Genomic DNA, 24686 nt, shown 5'->3' on the forward strand with positions numbered 1-24686 from the left:
GCACCTGCACCCTGAGACTGGTACAGTATGCATGAGAGTGATGGTATCCAACTGGGTAACAATTTAATCTGGTCTAAAAATTCAGTACAACACATTAACATAACTAACTATATAATTACTTGGGTATGAGAACAAAAAATGTTGAAGAAAACGGGAGAAAGCATAACACCCAAGAGTTCCAAGTAACTGAAAGTGATGCAACACTGAAGCAAACGGAAGGGGCTATGACCCTCAGCCAAGATGGGAAGTGTATGTGGTGACAACCCTAATCCACTCTCCGTAACTTTCATTATGAGAGATTCCCTCACCAATCATTGTTTATGGCAACAAAAATATGGAAAGTGTTAATAGTGAGGGAGGGAGAGGCAAGAAGATTATAAGCCTTATAGACAGAACTACTGGCAATAGTTTATTCCACTTGGCAAGTAAAGGCAATCTTGTTTTAGCTGATCCATAACACTGCCAAGTGAATAGAACCATTTGCAATATTTTCTTCCATTTGGCAAGTGAAGGTAGCCTTGTTTTAGCTCATATATAATGCTACCGTCTGACTTCAAAAAGTGGTCTGGGCACATTTCTTTCTGCCAATACCTTGTTCCTGCACAAAATACTGCCAGCGTTCATTAGCAAAACTTCCTGGCATATGCTCCCTTACATCATTTCCATGGCACAGTTGTGATGTGACATTTATTGTGTAGCAATATTTCTATCCTACAGTGGCAGCAACCATATCAACTAAATTTTTATAATTTAATTTTTATCCCTCAGATATTCTTATCATAATTAATGTTGATGCTTGCAATGAACAATTGTGTAACAACTATTACAAATAAATTATAAATAAATTGTCTTCCTATTATGGAGGATTTTGGAGAATTATGCATGCATGAGTCCACCCCAAACCGATGGCAGACCACTTCCTGTCACCTGTTGATACGTGTAGTGCTATGTTGACTCTTACCAAGAAAGTTAATTCATGATTATCGATGTTTCTGTATACTTGAGTGTACAGTTCAGACCTACAAATGTCTAGCATCATCCTTTCATGGCTTTTCAACAGATGAGCAAATGATGAGGCTTTGACTTGTAAAAACTCATTTGGGTGTATCATGTTTGTGCATGTACAATGATGCCTGTGTGTTTAGCATGTGTGTAGGCACTTTGTCAATACCGTGAACTTAATCAAATTAAGGTATGCGTGTACTAAATGTTCATGATTATTGTTATTAATGCACTCTCAGCACACAACCACAAACAGAAAAGCGTGTATTAGGAAAAATGAAAGATTTTTTTGTCTCCTCTAAGAGCTTTCTAATTATAAGCATATTTTACAGACTCCAAGCACTTGTATGCTTTAACTAATTTTAGTAAGAACATTGACACTATCACTAACTTCAAGTGTGGGGGAATTCCAGTTTGTATATATGATCTGTAGCACCAAAATTAGCTCAGCAACCATTGTTGCAGGGATTCTATACAAATGTATGAAAAGAAATTGAATAAACTTGCATAAAGAAACAGGAAAAGCATCACAGGAGCAGAGACAAACTATAAAAATAAATCATAAGAAACAACAGCACACATTACAGCGACCTGGATAGAAGTCGATTTATTGCAAAGTGTAAACAATGCAAGTTTTCACTTTCACTACTTGAAATTCATTTTGTCTCACCCAAATCTACCTCAGTATTTCTAATATGGAAATATAATTAGTTAGCAATTACATTTATTAGACTATTTAGTCAATGGCACAGTCAGACAAAAAACTGTAATCACAATCACATATTCTTCCTGAATACAGGCTGTCTGTTTACTACACTCTCTGAATATTTCTTGGCAAAATAATATCTGTGCTCATGATCACTCATTGCAGAACTTCTGTAACTAAATTCATCCATGCCTGAACAAAATATTTGGAAAGAGTAAATTTCAACAGGACGATGTCATTTGTGCCTCAGTCATACTAGCAATGTCTGAACCTGAAAAACTGAACCATGAGGTTTTTTGGTTCTATCTTTGTGTACCTAATTACAAAGAGGCAGATAATGCCACTGTTCAATAGATCCGACTTACTGTTAGACATAAAAGTATGCAAAGCAGCAACATACACAGCTAAGGTTTGTCTGTGCATGTGTGTGTGCGTGCACTTGTGTTTGCGTATATGTGTGTTTGCGTGCACATTTCTGAAATGATGATAGACAGACCTTAAAAGATGTCAAGAACATTGCAATGACATATTAATTTTTTTAACTATAAACTAAGACAAAGCTAAACCAAAGATTAAACAGGTTAGGATTTTAAACACTTACACTTGTTCCAGAAACATGAAGCTATAATATCACTTTTTGCACTTAGCCACACCCATAAGATGAACCCAGTAAAAACATCAGAAGCAACTTATTCATATGGACCCAATGATACAAATGATATTTTCTTATTAGCATAGTCTTAGAACTTAGAAAGTATGTTCTTCTTGACACTTTGTCTTACAGCTTAGAACTTGTATTCTTATTGGCTTATTGATACCTTATGTCTTGCAGCAATGCTCTACACTTGAAAGGGCAGCTAACCCTTCTCAACTCACCATGACAGAATAGGGGAGGGGAGAAAAAGACTCAGAATAGTGGCAAGTGGAGGGAGGTGCATGTACCCTCCTACAGCCTGCAGCATCTTCCTCTAGAGGTAAAGGGATCTTCCTAAAGTGCCTATAAACCTGCAAGACCCGCATGCACCATTCCACGTAGTTAAATAAAACAGATGGTTTAACTGCCTGGGAGAAATGTTGATGGATGTAGTATCAAATCCTCATTGCAGATAAGATTTGTACTCCACCCCCCTACCTCACCTCCTGATTCTCCTGCTGTGATGAGGAACTTCAGCTGGGGTACTTTTCTGAACAGAAAGGATGAAATGTTCATGACAACTAAATATCCCAGTGCTTGATCCTACAGGTGCAAGTCGACATACCACTACCTGATCCCATCAGTGCAAATGGATAAATCAATCCTTGACCATACTACTGCAAATGGACACAATGTATTACATATTTACTATGTACATACTAGTACGAATATTACAAATGAACATAATTATGTGAAATCTCTGAAGATGAAAACCTAGTACTTGACCAAATGCCCTATTCTTAAGCCAAATTTACCACTGACCTCAACCAGCCATCTTAGAATTTGCCACCACTCATCAATAATAAATATTTATATAACATTTTTCTGAAAAATATGTTCAGAGCACTTCTCTTATAGGAGAAACCAACTAATCCTCTACATGCACACACCAACTTCCTATAAAACTGTCACTCTCCTCTATGTGCACACCCACACACACACATTGTCCAGATATGGTAGAGTGAAATCACAGATTTTAAACATTTCTTGTTTGGATTTAATGGAGGTCAAAGAGTCTGAGTGACAGGCTGACAGGTAGTATGTTTCAAACTGACAAGTAGATTGTTCTCAACTGACAGGTAGTTTGTTCCAAATTTACAGAATTTTCCCAAACGTTTTTGTCTAGACCTAAAGAAGCCTGGAGTCAGAAAAGGAACGGAGCAGTCATGCAGGAGTATATATGTAAGCCCAGAGAGGTACCAAGGGTTAGTGTCAGAAACAGCATAGCAGATGAATGTGGATGGTTTATATGCTACATGGTCAGTACCAGCCATCCAGTTAACTCTTCCTATGCAGTTTGCACATCTTGAACATCTTCGCAGCTACAGCTTAATTGCTGCGACTGGTCCCTATTGAGTTAAGGGAATAAATGGTGGATGTTGTATGCTAACATCTACACCATCTACAGCTAAGATGAGCAGCATTGTTCTTAATTCTTTGGTCAGTCAAGAAGATAGTAATGCCAGCTAAATTACAATACTTAAGAGCGTGAAGGCAAAAAAAAAAAAACTAGCATTTTGGTTGCATTAATAATAATCAAATTGATTTATATAGCATTTTTTCACTCAATTAAAGGCAGGCTCAAAATGCTTCACTAAAAAGAAAAACACAAATATAATAATAATGGATGCTGGTTTCAGAGTTTTTATCATTACTTCTGCTCATTGTTTTTCCTGCCACCACCAGACTTTAAAGTTGATCTCCACAAAGCAATGACCAGTATAAGGAATGTCTTGAGTTTCAAGTGTAGGCCAGTAAAACTAAAGATTCATTGAAATGCCAAATTTGAAGTTTTAGGGCAACATATCAACATGAGAATTATGATGCTAAAAAGCCTGATCAAGAATAACACCTCAACTGTGGACAAAACTAAAAAAGAAATGGATGAACTGTTTACGTAAACAAAATGAGAAAGACAAGGATGAAATTTCTTGGGACAAGTGAGCAACAGCTCAATCTTGTGGTGGTTAACAGTCCTCTTATCTTGTGAGGCGCCTACAAGAATGTGCATAAACATGCTTACATTATCCAAGCTACAGCAAAAGGTTTTTTTTTTTTTGCTGTTGCTTAATGCCTTTGTAAGCAGCAAAAGATGAAGAGGCAGTCGCACACCAGTCAAATGCAGAACAATAGTGATCAAGAAAATGAGTTAAAAAGGGACAACAACTGCTGCTGAAATATTTTGAATAAAGGTTTACCAAAAAACTTGCTAAAAACAAACTGTCACATTTGCTGAGTCAGTCAGTTGTCCCTTGACTGGCACCCGTCATTGGGGGGAGCACATGGATAAAGGTGGCAGCTAACAGGGCCTACCACTCTTGTCTATTGTGGGTAAAAGTCAGCAGGTCCTATAAAGGTCAAGTCCAGTCTTTGACGTTCGTAAGCCAGTTCTCTCTTTAGCCACCAAAGCCTTGACCACCCTCCAAGGTGCCTTTAAGGACAGTCTTCGACAGGTGTCGTGCTGGGTCACGTGACCAAAGACCATCTTACTTCACATGACTGTTGAAAGTAGAGGTTCCTGGTGTCCTACAACTGTGGCCATCTTGTATCGTACAAAGCTGTTGGTTCTTTGTTCTCTGTATGAGATCCAAAGCAGCCTCCTCAGTCACTTGTTCTGAAAAGCCTGGATTCTCCTTTCCAACTCGGCAAGCTGATTAAATTAAATTGTTTTATTCTGCAGATCAGTGAATGTGCTGCAAAGACAGCAAGATGGCAAGAAGTTCCAAATAAAAAACAAAACAAAACAGTAGTGCCATTGGGACTTTGGAGTTGTCAGTACAGAAAGGACCCCGGATAGTCACAGAAAATTCCTACAAACAATGTTGAAATAACATCATCTTTTTAAAAAGTTGTAAGATCAAAGATTTCAGGAACAGGAATAGTCCAAAGAGGAGCAGGTGGGTGAGAGAAAGAGGTTCAACCTGGGTAAGATCTACTATGGCACCCTGTGGCTTTCCCCACATGCATGGCACACAGGGCAGCACATACAGGATGGGTTTTCAGAGCTTTAAGAGCTTTTAAGCTACAGACACAAGAAAGCATGGCGATAAGAAGAAAGGGGAGAAATTTGCCGGCACTTGTGCACAAACTTTGTACAGGAGGGGTGTGGAAGGCACCCTGGCATATAGAGCCCTTGATGGTGAATGGAATCCAGAAGTTTAAAATGGGAGTCTCGAGCAGAACCACAGATGATAAAACTAAATAAATGTTGAGCTACGAGTGGACCAGACCATGATACAGAAGAAGTTAGATTGTGAAGTCCACCCTTCCCTTCCTAGATGGCACGGCCAACTACTCCAAGAACCTCGAAAGCTTTGGGACAAGAAAGGCGGAGAGACTTGATGTGTGGAAGGAATGACAATTTATAGTCAAAGATAACCACTATAAATTTCTCTGGACCACTGGGAGTACCATGCCATTGACGGAGATAGCTGGGTTTGGAAACACGCCTCAGCTTACAAGAATGCTTCTTTGAATGCATACTGTCTTCACAGGAGACAATTTGAAGCCATGGTAGAGATCTTCCCAAGATACAGAGAGCAAAATCATCCATATACATTAAGTCGGCATTCCTAACCCTGGAATGACAGACTTCAAGATGGAATTAATTTTCATATTCATCAAAAGGGTATTATTATATTATTATATTAGGTGTATTTGAAGACCCTATCTTAACTTTGGGACAGTATGTTAATTTAGTGCATTTGAGAATGAGTGTGCATAAACATGCTTACAAGGCTACAGCAAAATAAAGAGTTGCAAGTGTACAGGTGTATTTGAGATGAACATGTATGAACTTGCTTACACTATCAAGGCTAGAGTTTAAAAGAGATCAATGAGACCAGATGTTAATTAGGCATAATGAGTCTGACCTCTTTCTGTGCAAGGTGATGGTGTATATACTGAAAATAGTAGAATTATCATTGCATTTAAAAAAATTATATCTTCTACTGAGATGCAACATTTAATTTGACAAAGTTTTGTACTTTAGTTTTGGGTTAGGCAGTTTGAGAAAACTGATATTTCAAAATGCTTATTATTCTTTCCCTCCTTTCTGGAGGATGGAGGTATCTACAGTATATGTTATCAGGAGGCATCCCCTTCAGCTCTCCACCAGGGTTAACAGCCATTCTACTGTTGTTTATGGCACTGATAATAACATCGATAACAGTCTCAGATACACTGGTCAGGGTAACTGTAGAGTTGCTTGTTGTGAAGGCAACATTTATCTGGTTAATTGCGCACCTGTTTGTTGTGAACGCAATATTATCAGGCCTATTGTATAGTTGTATGTTGTGAACACAGTATTTATCTAAGTGTATGGTTGTCTGCTAGCTTGGCTCTTCTTTGCCTGGGGCTAGCAAGGAAGCGTTTGTTTGTTTGTGGCGGCAAATGAGGTCCCCAGTTAATACCAGGCTTACACTTGGGCTGGCGGCTGGCAGCGCCGACCACTGGTGCTGCTGATGTGGGCCGAAACTTTGTTTTGACAAGCTCCATCTAGCGAGATTATAGTCTGCACGGCGGGACCCCCACAAGACTGGCACTAAGCAGGTTGTGGGTCCCACAGGAAACTGCCTGGCACAGTGTTGAGGGTGTGAGGCTTGTTGTTTGTTCAAGTCCCACTTGCTAATGGCTGCAGGGCGCCTCGCCAGGGCCGTCAAGACAGCGGCAAGGAGGGGTGGGTGGGGTTGGGCGTTGGGGTAGTACCAAACAGTTGGGACATCGCCCTTGTCTGGTGAGATCAGCAGCCCAGGAAGAATGCAGTCCCGTACAATACAACTCTATTAATTCACAAGGGCATTTCATGGTCGTCATGTAGTAAACGCATACACAAAGGAAGATAGCAAACATATAGATGTACAGTTCAACAATGACGGTTGTATCAACGATAATAATGAAATGACATAACACTGGATACTAATAGAATACTGATACCAAACACACTTAGCCACTGCGCCACTGGAGAAAGAATACACAGGTAATGAAAATTGGAATGTGACACTGTGTTAAAGAAAACAACAACCCCCCCAAAAAAAAACAAGTAACAAATAAATACCAGGTGGAATGGTGTTGAAGCAAAATGGTAACTTGGAGTACAAGAGATAAAGCAAAATAATTTCATCATAACATTTAAACAGATGTTTAATATCAATAACAAAGAGTTTAGTGAGATTAATTTTTAACAGTCGAATCGCGCCTTTTAAGATGTCTAAAATGTGATGAGTTGATGTCCTTTTTGAGAGGTTTTATCTTTACTTCCCTGGGACTTTAAGTGATATTCTTATCAATTTGTATTATCAAATAACCAATTATTATTAAATATTCTGTATCTGTCATCAAGTTAGCAGCTCCTTCACATCATCCGACCTGACCTCCCTAGGAAATGGTCCAAGTCTCAAGCTATCCACTATCTCCCTGTAATCATCACTGGTATGTACTGCGCCGGCTTGCATGTGTGGTCGTAATTATAGGACTTAACCTTAAGTCCAAGTTTTTTCGACTTGAATGCCAAAAATAGCCGCTGACTGGTTGTGCATTTGGTCTTGAAAATGAGTCTGTCAGCCCCCGTCTCCAGTGTCAGGTGGACTATTCAAGTCCAAACTAAAGCGAATTGGGTCTAGCACTTGCGCCCTGACATGCAGAAGTAAGCTCGGACTTGTGTGAATGTCTTCTCTCTCCCGCCGCGTGTCGTGGTGTGTGCGTTACATGAAGTGCCCGCAAGCACACGAGAGAAATGCTGCCTGTGCCAAAAATAAGAGAGATCCATCAGAGCAGTTCTCTCCTCCCCTCCTTCACTGCACGTGCGCCTGCAAGTCCCCCCGAGGCGCGCGCTGGCAACTGTACACCGTATGACGTCAAAGCCACGCAGCCTCGCCGCTCTTCATCTCTCGTGCCAGAGGCGATGACAGGTAAAAATGACAAAGAATAAGAAGGGGGAGAGGGTGTCGCGGCGTTGAATGCGATAAGACTTGCTCTCGCCACACAGTTAATACATCAGTGACTCCATTCTCAACTCGATGTTCACGTGCCCCAACATCAACCTGACGTGAAGGGAAAACGTGTAGCATCCCCTCCCTAACCTAACCCTCCCCACTAGTCAACGTCACGACTTGCTGCCAGTTCTACTGCCACGAACTGGGCGAGAAACGAGACAAAGAGATAAAGAGAGTGCTGCTCAACACCAGGCTTGACACTGTTCATCGGGAAAACTGTTCCCATCGGGCCACTTCCGTTCTGTTGCACAGCTTCGCTCAGTGTCTCCTTGATGGCGGTTGCCCTCTTTTATACACCTGCTGGTCATGTCGACGATGGGGCGTGAGCCGAATGAACTCAAGGGGGTGGGGGGGGAATTGGTGTTTTACGCCGTGCCAGCAACTGAGGCTATATCACGGCAAGGCAGCCAGCCCTGTAAACAGATGTCACGTGCAGAGAAAGAACAGCGTGCCCGAGACGAGAAATGAACTCTGGGCAGCCAACCTTCACCGTATCGGTGACAGGCGCTAACCGTTGCGCCACCGGACCGCTTGAATGAACTCAAGAAACGAGTGACGAAAAACCTGAATTTTGTGTAAGTAGCAATACAAAATACAAAGCCTCACCTCAGGAAGTTGCAACTAGGACTTTTACATTCTCACTGCACTAGTGGCCTATAAGAGTGCCAAATTAACTGCCACATAGTTAACCAATGGTTTTACCGGTGTCCGGTCACTTAATCCCCAGACACTTCATCCCCGACACTTAATCCCCAGGCACTTAATCCTTTATAAAGCATTATGTAATGCTTCTGTCAAAGCATTGAATTAGAATACGTCATCCCCACACACTTATTCCTGTACAGAGCAATGTGTGATGTGTGATTTCTAATCACTGATTCTTCTATAAAGCATTGTTTAACGCCTCTATAACACGAACAAACAACTCTGTGGAGGGTTGGCATCACGCCCTTCAATCTCTCTTCTGTCATCACCCAACGATGTGAACATTCCTTGAAGGTCTACGTAAGGATTGTCAGCTACACACGGCGTCTGTTCTACAATCATGCGCCGGCACAGAGAAACGTCCAAAGAAGAAATACGCTGAGTTAGCCAGGAGAATTAGCAACATTGTAGAGAGAGATGAGTCAATGGATCGTCTTCTGTACCTCCAATCATCAGCTTACCTTTCATATTGATTAACAGCAACTACCAAGCGAACACTCAAGAACAATTTTCATATCATATTGTTGAAGAACATTACATTTACTAGCTTATATGAACTTTAACTAATGTTGTAGATGTTCAAATGAAGTTGAAGCTAATAGCATGATTTGAATTTGAATTATTTGAATTTCAAATAAATTTTTCGCTGACTTCATAATTTTTATAGTTAAGGATTTAGTTTGTGACATAAGGCAAGTGTTGGCCTTATTCCCAAACTGAACAATCCGTAAAAGGTTTAGTTCGGGTTAGGAGTTTTAAATATACTTGGGCGGGAGCCGACATGAAGCTGTCTCTTGTGTGTTTTCTAACTGGACAGTTTAATGAGTGCCACCTCTAATACCCACAAACCAATAACACAACATGGTGTCAGAAGTGAGCAGCAAAGTGCTAGCTGTGTGATTTCTCCAGAAACTTTCAGGTGGGCACGTTTTTCTCATTTTGAAATATTGCGCCGTTAGTTCGCAAAGTGACATTTCTCGCAAGATGGCAGAGACACATCAGATTCCGATTCCCTCAAAGCTGGATTTGTCTTCTAACATTGAAGTAAATTGGAAAAAATTTATTCGTCAGTGGCAGAACTATGAGGTAGCTACGCGCCTTGATAAAGAAGATTCAGCTTATCGTTGTGCAGTTCTATTAGCTTGCATTGGTGAGGACGCACAAGAAATCTATGAAGGATTATCCTTTGCAGAAGGGGAGAACGACAAAGATATTCAGACTGTCATCGACAAGTTCAACGACTTTTGTTTGGGTAGCACACATGAAGTGTATGAGAGCTACAAGTTTCATAGCCGAAACCAAAACAAGGATGAGTCAGTTGATACTTACGTCGCAGTTTTACGCAAGTTAGCAAAATCATGTGATTTCAAAGATGTTGACCGCATGATTCGTGACAGGCTTGTGATCGGTGTTCAAGATGACACTATGCGTGAAAAATTGTTGCAGAAGAAAACACTCAAGCTTCCAGAAGCAATAGAAATTTGCAGAGCTCATGAGACGTCCAAGACTCAAGCACACTCGATGTTGGCAAGCAACAGCGAGAGTACAGTTGAGAAAACCATCAACAAGATTCAGAAAGGTCAGCGAAAAATTCGTTGCGGTACGAAGCCAGGTCTTCGGGGAAAACCAGAGACTAAGCCATGCTCTAGATGCGGAAAAGGTTCCCACAACAGAGATGGTTGTCCTGCAAAGAACGCTAAATGCAGAAAATGTTCCAAGATTGGTCACTACGCTGCAGTCTGTCGCTCTTCAGGTTCTTCTAAGATTCACACAGTGGAAGAGGAAGAAGAAGACGAAGAAGCTTACATGGGTATGATTGTGGGCAGTGTGACAACAGATCCTTGGAAAGTCAGTCTCCTGATGGAAGACACAGAGATTGTATTTAAGCTTGACACCGGAGCTGATGTTACTGTTGTACCTCAGACCGCAGTTCCAGCAGCCAAGCGACCATTGCAGAAAGTGCGCAAGAAACTGTATGGTCCAGGTCGTGTTGAGATAGCTGTGGAAGGCATGTTCAAGGCAAAACTGACATACAAGAATGTCTCTACACTGCAAGATGTGTATGTCGTAAAAACACTTGAAGAACCATTGCTAGGTCGACCAGCCATTACAGCGTTGAAGTTGATTGAGAGAATCAACACAGTTATAGAGGACCACGAAAAACAGTACAAGGAAGAATTCCCAAAACTCTTCAGAGGACTAGGAAGTCTACAAGATCCTTATAAGATTCGTCTGAAAGAACAAGCTGTTCCATATGCAGTAGCAGCTCCAAGACGCTTACCTTTGCCCTTGAAACAGAAAGTCAAGGCAGAATTGGATCAACTTGAAGAACAGGGAGTGATTCGCACAGTCACCAAGCCCAGTGATTGGTGCGCCCCAATCGTAGTGGTGCCCAAGAGCGACGAGAGAGTCAGAATCTGCGTCGATCTGAGCAAACTAAATGAAGCAGTTCGCAGAGAGAACTACCCGTTACCGTCAACAGATGAACTGTTAGCCCAGCTGTCAGGAGCAAAAATGTTCACAAAGCTTGATTGCAAAAAGGGTTTCCATCAACTTCCACTGGATGAAGGAAGTCAGGAGTTAACAACCTTCATCACACCTTTTGGAAGGTACTGTTATACACGCTTACCCTTCGGGATAAGTTCAGGGCCAGAAGTATTTCAACGACGAATGTCTCAACTTCTGGCGAACCATGAAAATGTGATTTGTGACATTGACGACCTGCTCATTTTCGGTAAAAACAAGCAAGAACATGATCGTTACTTGAAGAAAGTGATGTCGACACTTCAAGAAGCGGGCATTACCCTGAACGATGAGAAGTGCCAGTTTGCCAAAGAGAAGATATCCTTTCTCGGGCACATCATCTCGAAAGATGGGATCGCCATCGACCCAGAGAAACTGTCTGCTGTGAAGAATTTTCCCAAGCCAGACAACATAGTTTAGGGATTAAGTGTCTGGGGATGAAGTGCTTAGGGATTAAAAGTCTAGGGGATTAAGTGTCGGGGATTAAGTGTCTGGGGATTAAGTGACTGGGAACCGGTTTTACCTACTGTTACAAATTCAATGTTGTAGCCACTGTGAGGATTATGCCATCCAGTGACCGACGGTAGTATAATGGATAGTTGACCCCATGCCTGACTTTTCTGGTGTCCGCACGCTGTTTTGATTCTTTTTTAAGAGGCGTGCGTGCATGACTGACGTTAGCCTTGGTAACCAGAATGCTTGGAGTGAGTGAGCACATCCCTGACTGATGGTTACTAGATATTTCTGGGAGAGGGGTTTATGCACTTTATATAAGCCCTGAGAGAGTTTAAGCATTAAGCAGTGGTAGAAAGAAAGTAAGGGAGTTACGAAAAGATTGAAACTGAGTGAGTGCAAGCATCATCTGGCATGTCCCCTTTAGCCAGTGTGTTTCTGCTAGCTTGTGTTTCAACATGTGTTGCAATTGTCAGCATATGTGTCACCTTTAGTGTTGCAGCATTTGTCGCCGTTGCTTGCCTGTCACTGGTGTGATCATGTTTTAGCATGTGTTGTCAGGGGTTAGCTGTCTGTAATTGTATAAACTGGGTTAGCCACTGTATAAACTGTCAATAAAAAGTGTGGAAACTATCTCTGAATGCAAGAACTCCGTTTATTGGAGAGACTGGCACAACAGATTAGAATCCACGAGCCACTGGTGTTGAAATAAGCGCTTGGGTTTTATGCATCGTCATCAATTAACAATATCATATTTCAACCTTCATCGCAACACCTACCACAGAGTCTATTAACTATATAATGTAATTGGTGGTGTTAGCTACTACAATCTCTATTACCTACATAGTGTAATCAATGGTGTTAGCTACCACAATATCTATTAACTTCACCCTGAAGCACTTAGTTGTTGATTCTAACCACTACACATTATAATCAATGATGTAACCTACCTCTATATCTGTCATCTCCCTTTTCATTAAGCGTTTCTCTGTTGATTCCAGCCACAGTCGCATTTCTTTCACTTCTCGTAAGAACTGATACCACAATGGTGCCACATCTACTAGGCTCTGATGCTTAATCTCAGCATCTATCTGCATACCTGCCCAGCGAGACTGCACATAAAAATACATGAAATATATATATAAACACTCACATGAATATATAATTATAAAATTGGATGGTTTGAATGTCTCATGACACTTGCCCTCTCAAAAGTGTGTCCAGCTCTTTTTCATGCAAGTTCACACAAGCAGTAACACAATAACTGGGCTGTTAAATTGTCTCAAGCACTTTTAAATAATGACAATAACAAATCCTCGTCTAGCAATCTTTTATATCAACAAGACAAAGATGTTGATCTATGCTGACTACATGTGCTGCTGTTTACAAAGTCTCTAATGCAATATATCATTACATGAGCTTCAATCATTTTCAACGAAAGTCAGACTGCATCCAAAATTTCTTTCTGACAGAAGCCACAATGAATGAGCAATAGTGTGCTTACTGAGATAATTGCAGCTACAACAGTGTGCATTACAGAGGTAATTCCAGTTCCAATAGTGTACATTACCAAAGTGATTTCTGTTCTAGTGGTGTAAATACTTAGGTAAAGAGGTAATAAAAGGACCAGGGCATCAATGATACACTATTATGGCATGAGAAAAATATCTAGCTGCATGCTCATTTCCTATTGGTTGGTACAGAGGGGCAAGTGAAATGTCGCTGCTTGAATGCAGGATTCTTACTGAAAGAACAAAGGTAACAGGATTTGCTGGGTGGGTGATGCACCTGCTTGCACTTGGAGTGGCAGTGGGAACATAGCTGCTCAAATGCTCATTTCCCACTGAAAAGGTCAAGGTAACAGGGTTTGATGGGCATTCGATAAAAGCAGAAGTAAAATGTCTTCTCTATAGCTCCACCCTAATCAAGGGTGAATTGTCCAACTTTTTTGTGAGCCATCTTGGGAAAGACAGATGGTAAAGAAGTAACCCCTACAGCACAATGGGATGCTAAAACAGCTTTCCACGATGAATTTTAAGATGTGATTCTTAACTAGAGTCGTAGGTGATGGAGCAATGGTCTAGCATACCAAACCACAATGTCCCTCTGTTTGATGGTAGTTGAAAATGTTATAAGTATAGGAAAGTATTTGCTGTCACATAGGTCGTCATGTATCTTCCAGTTAAAATCAAATAATTATGTGGAGGTGATGACTGACAACTTGATAGCTAACACAGTGCTGCTGTATGGTTGACAAAAGGTTTTCAAACCATTATTCAAAAGGTAGAGATCCCTTTCCATAAAAAAGATTGCAATAACTCTCCCCTACCATCACTTGAAACCACGTCCCACGGGGGGTGGTGCCCACTGAAGCCATCTAAAAAGATGGAAGGAGGACGTTGGGCAACGACCCTTCAGGTCTTATTGGGAGACCTGAGTAGAAGGTGGGAAACAGACATAACATAGTCTTGCCCAAATTGAAAAGGTGTGAGTTGAGAAGTATAGCAACCCCATCTGAAGGGATATCAGTCTATGAGTCCTGACACAAAGCATGAGAGCCTTTAACAGAGAAAATGGTGAAAGGTAAGATCCAGATATTACGAGGGAAAGGTGCTGTGAGATGACAGTAGAGTTCTTCAAAATTAGCTCTGATCCCTCAGCAGTTTTACTGAAGGATAGACGATATGCTACCAATGAGAGGAAGATGAAGAGTGTTGGACTGAAAGTAGTAGGAGAAGGCACGGGATAATGGGATGGAGAAGACAGGGCAACACAGGCGAAGAGAAACATCCCACAACAGGAATGATAGACAAATGACAGGAATGGTAGGCAAATTGGGTCCAGGCGAAACCCAAAGTATTACTTGGACTCACAATCTGATGTAAAATGGTTAACCCTGACTATAACTTAGGGTCACATGATGGGCACTCAGGGTAACCTGATTTGCTCCCAGAAGCCATATTAAGCAGGAGTATTACTCATGATTAAGAGCTTTACATGAAATCCAAAGCCCAACTTTGCTCAGCATTAACACTGAGGAGGTTAGGACTAGCTACACCTTTTCCTTAGACTAGCATCATCTTTTGTTTGATATTCGTGACCTTTTCTTTGTTTTATGCCACACCTTTAGTTCCATGAGTCGGTTGCTGACTCTTGCATGTGTTGCTGGGTCACGGTTGTCTTCTGCAGCCTGCAACAGTTCTTTTCCTTGTTCCAAAATGTCTTTGACCAGCTCCTGCATAGTGCTGGTTTCATCTGTAATCAGCTGAGAATGACAAAGAACCAGCAAGCTAATACATTCCAAATGAATTTACTTTTAAAAATATTAAGCTTGTATTTGTAACAGGAACTACAACATTCTATGGTAAACCCTGCAGTTTCTAAGTGAAGTATATACTGAATAAGCATCATGTTATGCATGCTGAGTAAGCAAGGTATTTTGTGCTCAGCTCAGTCAGTCGATCCCTGATCTTGTGTACATATATACTATTTTGCACTGTTATGAGCAGGTGTAGCTAAATTACACCCACTTGGGGCAGGTGCACATTCTTTCAACAACAGCTGCCTTTTTTGGATGTCCAGGTCATGCTATAACAGTTTCCTGGATGAAGGACTTTACACAGGACAACATGAGATGCACTCTTCTTATAACTTACAATCTGTGAGAAGCATGAAATATGTGCAATCTGTGGAAAGACAGAGTTTACTAGAAACATATGTATCTGTACAAAGTCTACTCCCAGTGTCACCTTTAAAAGAAGTTGTTTTCTTAAAAAAGAATCTGAGTGGAAACAGAATGGTATTGGCATTTTTAGTGCAGAACCCACTGTTTCCATTTGCATGCACATGTGCAATTGCATGTGCACACACATGCACAGCCTATCCCCCCACACACACTTCTTACATTTACAGCTGCTGGTCCCATTATTACTGCTAGCTTAATCTACAGTGGAACCTTGGCCAGCGAACACCTTCGATAGCGAACATTTTGGATAACAACTAAAATTTTCGTTAAAAATTTGCCCCGGATACCAAACAAAATTCTATGACCTCAGATGACTTCCATCAAATCAAATCCCAGGCTGACTGACACGGAGCTCACAGACCCCTTCAGTATCAGTACTGGGGTGAAGCAGGGCTGCATTCTGTCGCCGTTCCTTTTCATCCTGGCCATGGACTGGATCATGAAGACTTCCACCGACAGTGAGAAGAGAGGGATCAGATGGACCATGACTATGACAGCAACAACAACGCTGGAAGACTTGGACTTTGCTGATGACATTGGCCTGTTGTCGCATCGATACCAAGACATGCAGGAAAAAACAACAAATGCCTTCTCAGAAACAGCTGGAAACCTTGGCTTGAAGGTCAGCACAAAGAAAACGAAAAGTATGAGAGTGAACGCCAGAGTCCAAGACAGCATCCAACTAAATGGAGAAGAGATTGAGGAAGTTGACAGTTTCACATATCTTGGGTCCAAAATGACAAACACTGGGGATGCGGAGGTGGAGATTGGAGCCCGACTGGCGAAAGCCAGCCACGCCTTCGCCTCACTCAGGAGCACATGGAAGGCAAAAAATATCAGTCAGAAGATCAAGCTGAGAATCTTCAAGTCAAATGTGATCAGCACCCTCCTTTAGGGATCAGAATCATGGAAGACGACCAAATCCATCGGTAACAAGCTTGACGTCTTCCAAATATTAGTACAGAATATTAGTGTGGTCGTCAGCCAAGGTTCCACTGTATTATCTCTCAAATATAGTTAAACAGAACTGTCAGCTGAAAACAAGGATGACAAACACACTATCAGAAAAAAGGAATACATGATAATTACCTGGGCATTCGCCTCAAGGTTATCTGAGAAATCGCTGCCTTGCAATCTGCCTTTAGTGGAGATGGTGTTCTCAAACACGGACAGTTTGCGCTGTACATTCTCATATGCTATGGTAAACTGTGATGCCCCAACTGTCTTGGGATGGGATGAGTCTGGAGAAGGAGAGACTGTCTTAGGGTATGGGGACTCTGAGGAGGAAAACGCTGTTTCTAAGTGAGATAAATTTTGGGTAGCAATAGTCTGGGTGTGAGGAGATTCTACAGAGGAAGATACTACTTTTACAGGCTGTGGTGATGTCACCTTGTAATCAGAAGATAAGGTTATTTCCTGTTGCTGTGGTCTCTTGGCCTTTAAAAACAAACAGATGTCACATACACACAAAGCTGAACCAATAGCAATTCACATAATTCATGAGAAGTAAAATAATAAAAACAATAGCAAATCAACAGTGATCAAACTAGTTTGCTTCACGCTCAAATATATTGCCTTACACTGTCAAGTTCTCTAAGGAGGAAGATCATTACCTTGAGTCACTAGTTTAATATGCAACTTCTGTTCAAAAACGTACAGTATTTTATGACTTCAGAAGAACTCTTTAATTCTATGTGTGAATTACGGTTATCTTTATTGTAGCCCTGTGTGTGTATATTATATATGACTGCATCAAACTTTCAACTGAATAAAGTGAAATATTTACATCAAAGGATGGCTGTCTGCATCTTTCTTCAACATTACAATTGAATGAACATGTTCAAAGTTAGGTTGCATGCATAACATGAAAGCATTTATTGACAATAATGTAACAAAATGCATCTAGCTTTACTTGTCATTAAATATTTATTCATAACACCGTCAGCTGCTAATTTTATCCAAATGTGTAAACATCTAATGAAATTCCACATTTTAAACTACAAAATAGTATTTCTACATCTTTGCCTCTGAAGTTCAGATATCCTGTCCTGCTAAATCTCATCACAATTTGATGGCAATTTCAAAATACAGAAGCAACTCCTATTAAACATAAGTACCATACGACACATTTTCTACATAATGCAAAAGTAAGCCCTGTATATTCATTCACCTTAAGCATCTGAGCCACCTCCTCCCAGCACTGATTGAGATGTGTCAATTCTGGCTCCACCATGGGAGCAAATCGACTGCTGCGTGTCATTAGGCCTATAGCAAGGTCTCGAATTTCATCCACCTGACTATGTAATTCATTCATCTGCATCAAAAGGGTCTGCTGCAAAAAAAAATTAAAAAAAAAATTGTCTGTATGGATGTAACCAAAAGTTTGTCACATAAGTGTGCACTCATCTTCACATGCACACACACATGCACATGCAAACTCCCGCACAGCTAGAAACTACACAGTGCTCAGGGATATTTTGACTGACCTTGCCTTTGGCAATCTAGGTGTGGCATAGGTTGAAGAAAGTAAAAGAACAATATGACTGCTAGTTCTGGAAGTCTGGGGGAGATAGGGGTGGCACAGGCACAAGGGTGCAAGAAATCAACATGACTGCTAACCTTTATGGTCTCAGAATGAGGACTCAGCACATGCTGCTGTTCAGACAAACGGCTGTGTGATGTCAAGATATTCTCTGCTCGAGTTAGCCAGTCTTTCACCTTCAGAGTCTGGGACTGGAAGTCAATAAATTGGGCTTCTAGAGCCATGTGTTCTTCCTGTCACAATAAAAGGACAAATTCAGCCTTTCACCATCATTTATACATTTCCTTTGAAAAGTTGACAATGACTACATAACCCTAACACTCTGCAGTGTTCACAATGACCATATATGCCGCATAAAGCCCTAACACTAACCCTCTATTACTGAAATTCACATGTTCAAGAAAAATTAGCATTCAATACATGAATCTCAAACATAAGATATAACACAGCTAAAGAAAGATTAACATTCAAAACATCTAACAGTACATTAAATATGGCAATACACTACAGTTCCACATGGGTATTACAAAAACTATAAATAGAGTCTCAATACCTGCACCACAGAAATGTAATTAAAACTATAGAATGATTATGATGATACCTCTGTTTTCACATGTCTGCTACTAAACTATGAATACACTATGAATGCAACTCCTGAAAGACCCACGCAATATGTGTTAGTGCATCCATTTTAAGTGTCAACTAACCAGTGGGAGGTGGCAAGGTAAAATAGGTTAGCAAGCAAAACAGAAAGCTTTTTCTGTTCAACAAGTGGCCACCAACATTTTGGAATGTGCTTGGTGTCTGCTAGGCACAGGGTAGCAAACTCATCTTTTGGCTTCTAGTATATAATTTTTGCCAATTAAAGTTTCTTTTATTTTCCTCAACAAATTCCACTCAAAACACTTATAACATTAACAGAAAATGTGATGCTGTTCAGATAAGACAGTGGTAATATGATCCATAAGATGTCATGGTATTTAACACTCTATTCCCACAATAGGAGTGTCAGCTAGATTGGTAGAAATATTATCAGCTGAAAAAACAGCATGCATTGCTGTACAAAGCAGCATTGCATTCAATGAGACAAATACTATAAAATGTGGAAACATGTACACAGGTATAGAATAGTCTATACAACTATGCAGCATTGTACTGATACTGATGTTGCTACTTTTGAATCAGAGGTCTGTTGTTTTATTGTTAAGGTATAGGTGCCAGGTGGCTCCTATTGGTGACTTCTAGTTCATGAAGGCATCAGTCTGTTTTTATTGTAGTAAATCAAGGTATATGTATCGGGGAACTACAGCTAGATTTTACATCATCAAAGACCATGTTTAAATCTGGATTAACCTGCCATCACCTTCGCCTTTGTATCATCACCCTCTGTACAACGATTTTGTATATTCTCCCTCACCTGTAGAACACCTTTGTAGCGAGCTAGGCGCAGGGATAGTTCTGTCCAGTCTTGGTTGACCGTGTAAAGCTGCTGCCGGGTGGCACTGACATCCACCTCCTCACCAAGTGCCTGCAATTGCTGATGAAGGTCAGGGATCGACACAAGGCCTGACTCCCGCCTCTGCATCTCCTCCATTACACCCTGCATAGAACACCATAAAGCATCATAATACCTGAAAGCATCATGCACACCATATACATATAAGCAACACAAAATAACATTCACTCTGATGGGCATTTCATATGCAACTGCTGTTGAAAGTCAGGGTTCAATGGCAGGCTTGCCTCCCACCTCTGTATCATTGTCACTATATCCTGGGTTAGGAGTACAATATTACTTGGAGGCATTGCGCATCATATACTTATGAGCAATATTTAATATCATTCACTCTTAGAAGCCTTTCACATTATAATGTAAATGATGTAATCTTACATTCATGCAAATAAAATCTGTATAGAACATGCAGCTTTTCATGCCTACCCTAACATATGCAATTTCATCATCAATGTTGACAACATGTTTGGCCAGTTGCCGGCCAAGCAAGTCTGCTTCAGTTTCTTGAATAAACTCCTTCAGACTGGCAACCTCTTTTCTCAACTTGCGTGAAAGTTTGAGTGCTTTGTCAAGGTCTGCCTTGCTTTGAGTTACCTAAAGGACAAATACTGGCATTGAAAAAACAAAACAATGTGACCAAATGGTTATGGTTAGTCTCACCGGTAACCAATATCACACATATTTTTACAGAAAGCACTATCGGATTACATGACAATAATATCAACTGATGTTGCGCCTACTAGCAAAGTAAAACAAAATGATCAAATGGCTAAGGTTAGCCTCACTGGTAACTGATATTGCACTTATTTTTCATCTCATGGCCACTGTCAGCATGTACCACCAGAAAATAGGTTACCATCAGTTTTTCATACTGGTAAAAAACCTGTTCTGTTGACAGTACAGCTAGATCCCTATACTGGCCTGCTGCACCAACATTTCTGGACTGGGGCATTGCCAGATGATTTACAGAATAAGGATTAACTATAGCAATACAAACTGCAGCTTCTGTTAAACAAATGACAAACACAGCACTCTAATATAAATTACTAATGTCAAAAGGTATATATGCTGCAATAAGCAACTTATATTACTCAATATATAATTTTATTATTCAATATATAATTTTGAATGTTTTGTCAATGTATACAAAAATTTTTACTTTTATGATGACTATTGTGAAATCAATAGGTACATTAAAGAATTGTCACTTATTGTTTCTGAAAAGAGTTTCAAAAAGCAACTAAATAAATGTAACTTCAATGATTAAAATAGTATGCAGCAGTAATTAAATTTAGATAAATAACTAGGTCATTCAATGAGAGCATTTCATCCATGATTCAGCCCATAGATATTGCACACTCATTAGTGGTTAAAGCAGAAGCTGGGGTTCTGACTGTTAGACCTTCAGTTGTCTTTACTCAGACATACTAACTATAAAACTATGGGTGTACAAAAATCACTGCTATATTATAGATTGCAACAGTAAATTTTAAAAAAGGGCAGGACAAAACTATTATCTGCTTTCCCAATACAAACATTACTGCCATGAGCAAAGCTGCTTTATAAGCTCAAACATCCCTGCCAGGCATAGAACAAATTAACATAAAAGATGGGTGTTACAGCATCAGGCATTGATTCCGTATTGGTGGAGAGAGACATATAAGTGAGAGGGTTAGGGTTAGTCTGACTACATCGTGTAATAACAACTGGCAGAGAAAGCCATACCAATGACTAGGTTAGCATTAGTCTGACTACATCGTGTAATAACAACTGGTAGAGAAAGCCATACCAATGACTAGGTTAGCAATAATCTGACTACATCGTGTAATAACTGGCAGAGAAAGCCATACAAGAAGGCTGGCATTAGCCTGGCTATATTCCTTTTGTCCTCCATACTCCAATTACCACTGTTAGATGACAGTTACCAGTAAAAGATAACAATTAATCACAATAAAAAGAAACACATTTTGAAATGAATGGCAAGTATATGCATATGAAGATTAAGCACCAAACACCCACAGCCACTATGGACTGTCTTATGTGAATAAAGATGCAGGCAGATCAATAGAACTTGAAGTGAATGAGGAAGGGCTAGTGTTAGTCATGTGTTAGTGGGAGTTGAGTACCTGTGCCCCGAGGTCATTATAGAGCTGTTTTATGGCGTCCAGCTGTTTGCTAAGTTTCTCAGGGAAGTCTACCTGTTTTCTTTCCACAATCTGCCGTCCTGTCTTGAGAACATATTCCACCTCACACTTCAGCTCACTCATTGTTTTATAGTGTCTCTGTTAGCAAAACGTTATATAAACATTATCTTCAACAGTGGCTACTGAAACAAAGAATTTGTACATTATAGTCCAGTCTACCTGGCAGATCTCCTATGCATGTATAGAAAACAATATAAGGTGTTTATGTGCGTGTGTGTGCGTGCATGCACTCTTTTGGCCAGTTGCTGCCTTGGAGTGCTGCCAAGGCTGTACATCTGGGTTACTTTTCCACAATTTCTCCCCTTTAATTTATTTTGTCATGTGTCAAATAGGATTTTGTTCAATTATTGTTTACACCTTATGCCACAAGGGTCAATATCAACAGATAATTTGAGTCTGCTTCATTTAGGTAGTTCTCATTTTGTGTGAGCCACAAGGATCATAACCATGAAGTGCATAGTGCTGCCTAAACATTGTTCTAATTGTAGTTTTTTCCCATTTAATAATAACTGATCTGGATCAATTCATAATATTCAGTTAGATCTCTCTGATCAATATGCATTGGTAAGTAATTCTACTTGGAACTGTCACAGCTGGATGAAAAACTGCAGAAGACTTATAAGATTATCTTACAGTTAAAAATCTGAAACAGTATTGGAAATGACAAACAAACATATTTTACAATGCCTTCTCACCTGATAACACGGACCTACACAAAACATCACAGTTTATACTATGTAGCTCCTCTTTAGGAGTGCAGAGGATATGGGATAACTTACGTGGGTGTGTAAACAAAAGAGTGTGTGTGTGTGTGTGAAAACATGCATGGATCAATAATGTTCATGACTATGCTTTCAACAAGAGTTTTAGTCAAAAGACTGAGCAATATAACAATACAATAACTTCCAAGCCTTTCTCCCTACACCTCTTGCATTATGCTCTCTCCATTCCAAAAAAAAAAGTTGAATGATTTCCCCAAGTTTTTGATCCTAATTAAATGCTATATGGCAACTATTATTTTCAGCCCTCTGCTCTTGACTCTTATATAATCTACTTAACTACCCCACGCTACTGTCTAGGATTCTGTCGCTGAGGTCAGAATAAAGGCATTTTTTTAAATGAAATTTCATCCCTGTCACATCTGCTGTCTTCTTTTTCTTTAGTTGAAGGGGAGACAATGCAATGGTGAAATCACACCAGCAAGGAAGGTCTTGCGTCTGCTGATAAGGTCCCTCAGTGAACAGCAGGTTTACTTTTTCACCTTAATCACTAACTTTTCCTTTGAACTTTCCATCTTCCACATAACACACCCTTATAGGACTGTCTTCAGCAAACTGTCATGTCAGATGACACGATCAAACCACACCAGCTTCTTCTGCTTGACAGTATAAAACAAAGTTCTTCATCTTTTGCTCCCTGTAGGAGATCCATGAGTCTCCTATAGCACTTCATTTTTGCTCATATTTTTAAAACTAAATCCATGTCTTCCAGTCATTCAGAATGACTGTGACAATGAGAGACATACGAAGCTGACACTTCTGTTATCCCAAATTTTGTTGAACCTGGCCATCAGCTGTGACCAGATTTATAAGCTGGACTACACACTCATCTGAGAACACAGAACTACTGTTCTCTCTTCACCAGCAAAGACCAGTGTTATCATCTGTCTAACATAATGTAATTATCCTCCTAAAAACCATTGTTTCAAGTAAAATATTGCTGTAGTGGATAGAAAACAATGTTAAGCAGAGTTGATAGCTCTGAACACAAGCCTGAGTCCTTATATGTTACAAGATTAAACACTAAAGCTCAACTTTCCATACAAGCATCATGTCACTTACCATGCATGCATCATGTCGCTCCTGTATGGCCTGAGGGTCATCTGATGGCACCTCCAGCAGGTGTATTCTCTCTTGGATGCTGTCCAGCTCACGCTTCACATGACTCAGTTTGGGTTCAAACTCTGCTGGCCGTTGGAACTTGCGAAACTTCATCATGACTTCAGCAAAATGTTTCTGTGAAGAGAACAAGAGGACTGCTTCATTTTTTTTTGCTTATTTCACTGCCTCAGTAACAAACCAAGATGGAGAGATACAGACCATGGCCATCAAACCGGGCTAATACTCATTAGCAAAAATAACAACTGAAGATTGGGTATAACATTGAATTTTAAATTATGTTTGTGTCATGCTTGAGAAGGAGGGAGAGGGCATTGGTGTTTTACACTGAGCCAGCAACCAAGACTATATCACAGCAAGGCAGTCAGCCCTGTAAACAGATGTCAATGTGCCCGAGACGAGAGCTAAACCAAGGACAGCCAACCCTCACTGTGTTGGTGACAGGTGCTCACTGTTCACCCATCTTGCTTGAGAAGATAACCAGAGGAATTGAAAGAGAACATTGGAGGTGAGAGGAGATTTTAAAAGAATCAATATCATGACAACAGCGTATTAATGTTTTTATTATGTCTCAAACATCTTCTCATGTTTGATAAATTTTATCCTTTAATGCAAAATCATTTCTCTATAAAAACCCAATCTGTAACTGTCTTTATGCTACAGTGAGTTGAGCAACGAATTTTCTCAGCATTTAGTCTAAGGCAGATT

General features: G+C 40.3%; 1 protein-coding gene across 15 annotated transcripts in view; it reads right to left on the reverse strand.

Moving 5' to 3' along the window:
• Window positions 1–24686, reverse strand: part of LOC112567040 (dystrophin-like) — a 172543-nt gene that overhangs the window by 82253 nt on the left and 65604 nt on the right. For 12 of the 15 annotated variants that reach the window (XR_003099724.1, XM_025243506.1, XM_025243508.1 and 9 more), the window contains 9 exons: window positions 23922–24095; window positions 22003–22158; window positions 20303–20470; window positions 19781–19963; window positions 18441–18596; window positions 17992–18153; window positions 16911–17258; window positions 15201–15341; window positions 13027–13188 (listed from right to left, as the gene is read on the reverse strand). Coding sequence is in view for 14 of the 15 variants with exons in the window: in XM_025243506.1 (XP_025099291.1) it covers window positions 13027–13188; window positions 15201–15341; window positions 16911–17258; window positions 17992–18153; window positions 18441–18596; window positions 19781–19963; window positions 20303–20470; window positions 22003–22158; window positions 23922–24095 (1650 nt within the window). In the remaining variant the exon portion in view is untranslated. The remainder of the gene's footprint in view (window positions 1–13026; window positions 13189–15200; window positions 15342–16910; window positions 17259–17991; window positions 18154–18440; window positions 18597–19780; window positions 19964–20302; window positions 20471–22002; window positions 22159–23921; window positions 24096–24686) is intronic. The other 3 variants (XM_025243511.1, XM_025243515.1, XM_025243520.1) reach the window with 3 other exon arrangements.

This window comes from Pomacea canaliculata, linkage group LG6 (genome assembly GCF_003073045.1).
Source record: "Pomacea canaliculata isolate SZHN2017 linkage group LG6, ASM307304v1, whole genome shotgun sequence".
NCBI classification, from domain to species: domain Eukaryota; kingdom Metazoa; phylum Mollusca; class Gastropoda; order Architaenioglossa; family Ampullariidae; genus Pomacea; species Pomacea canaliculata.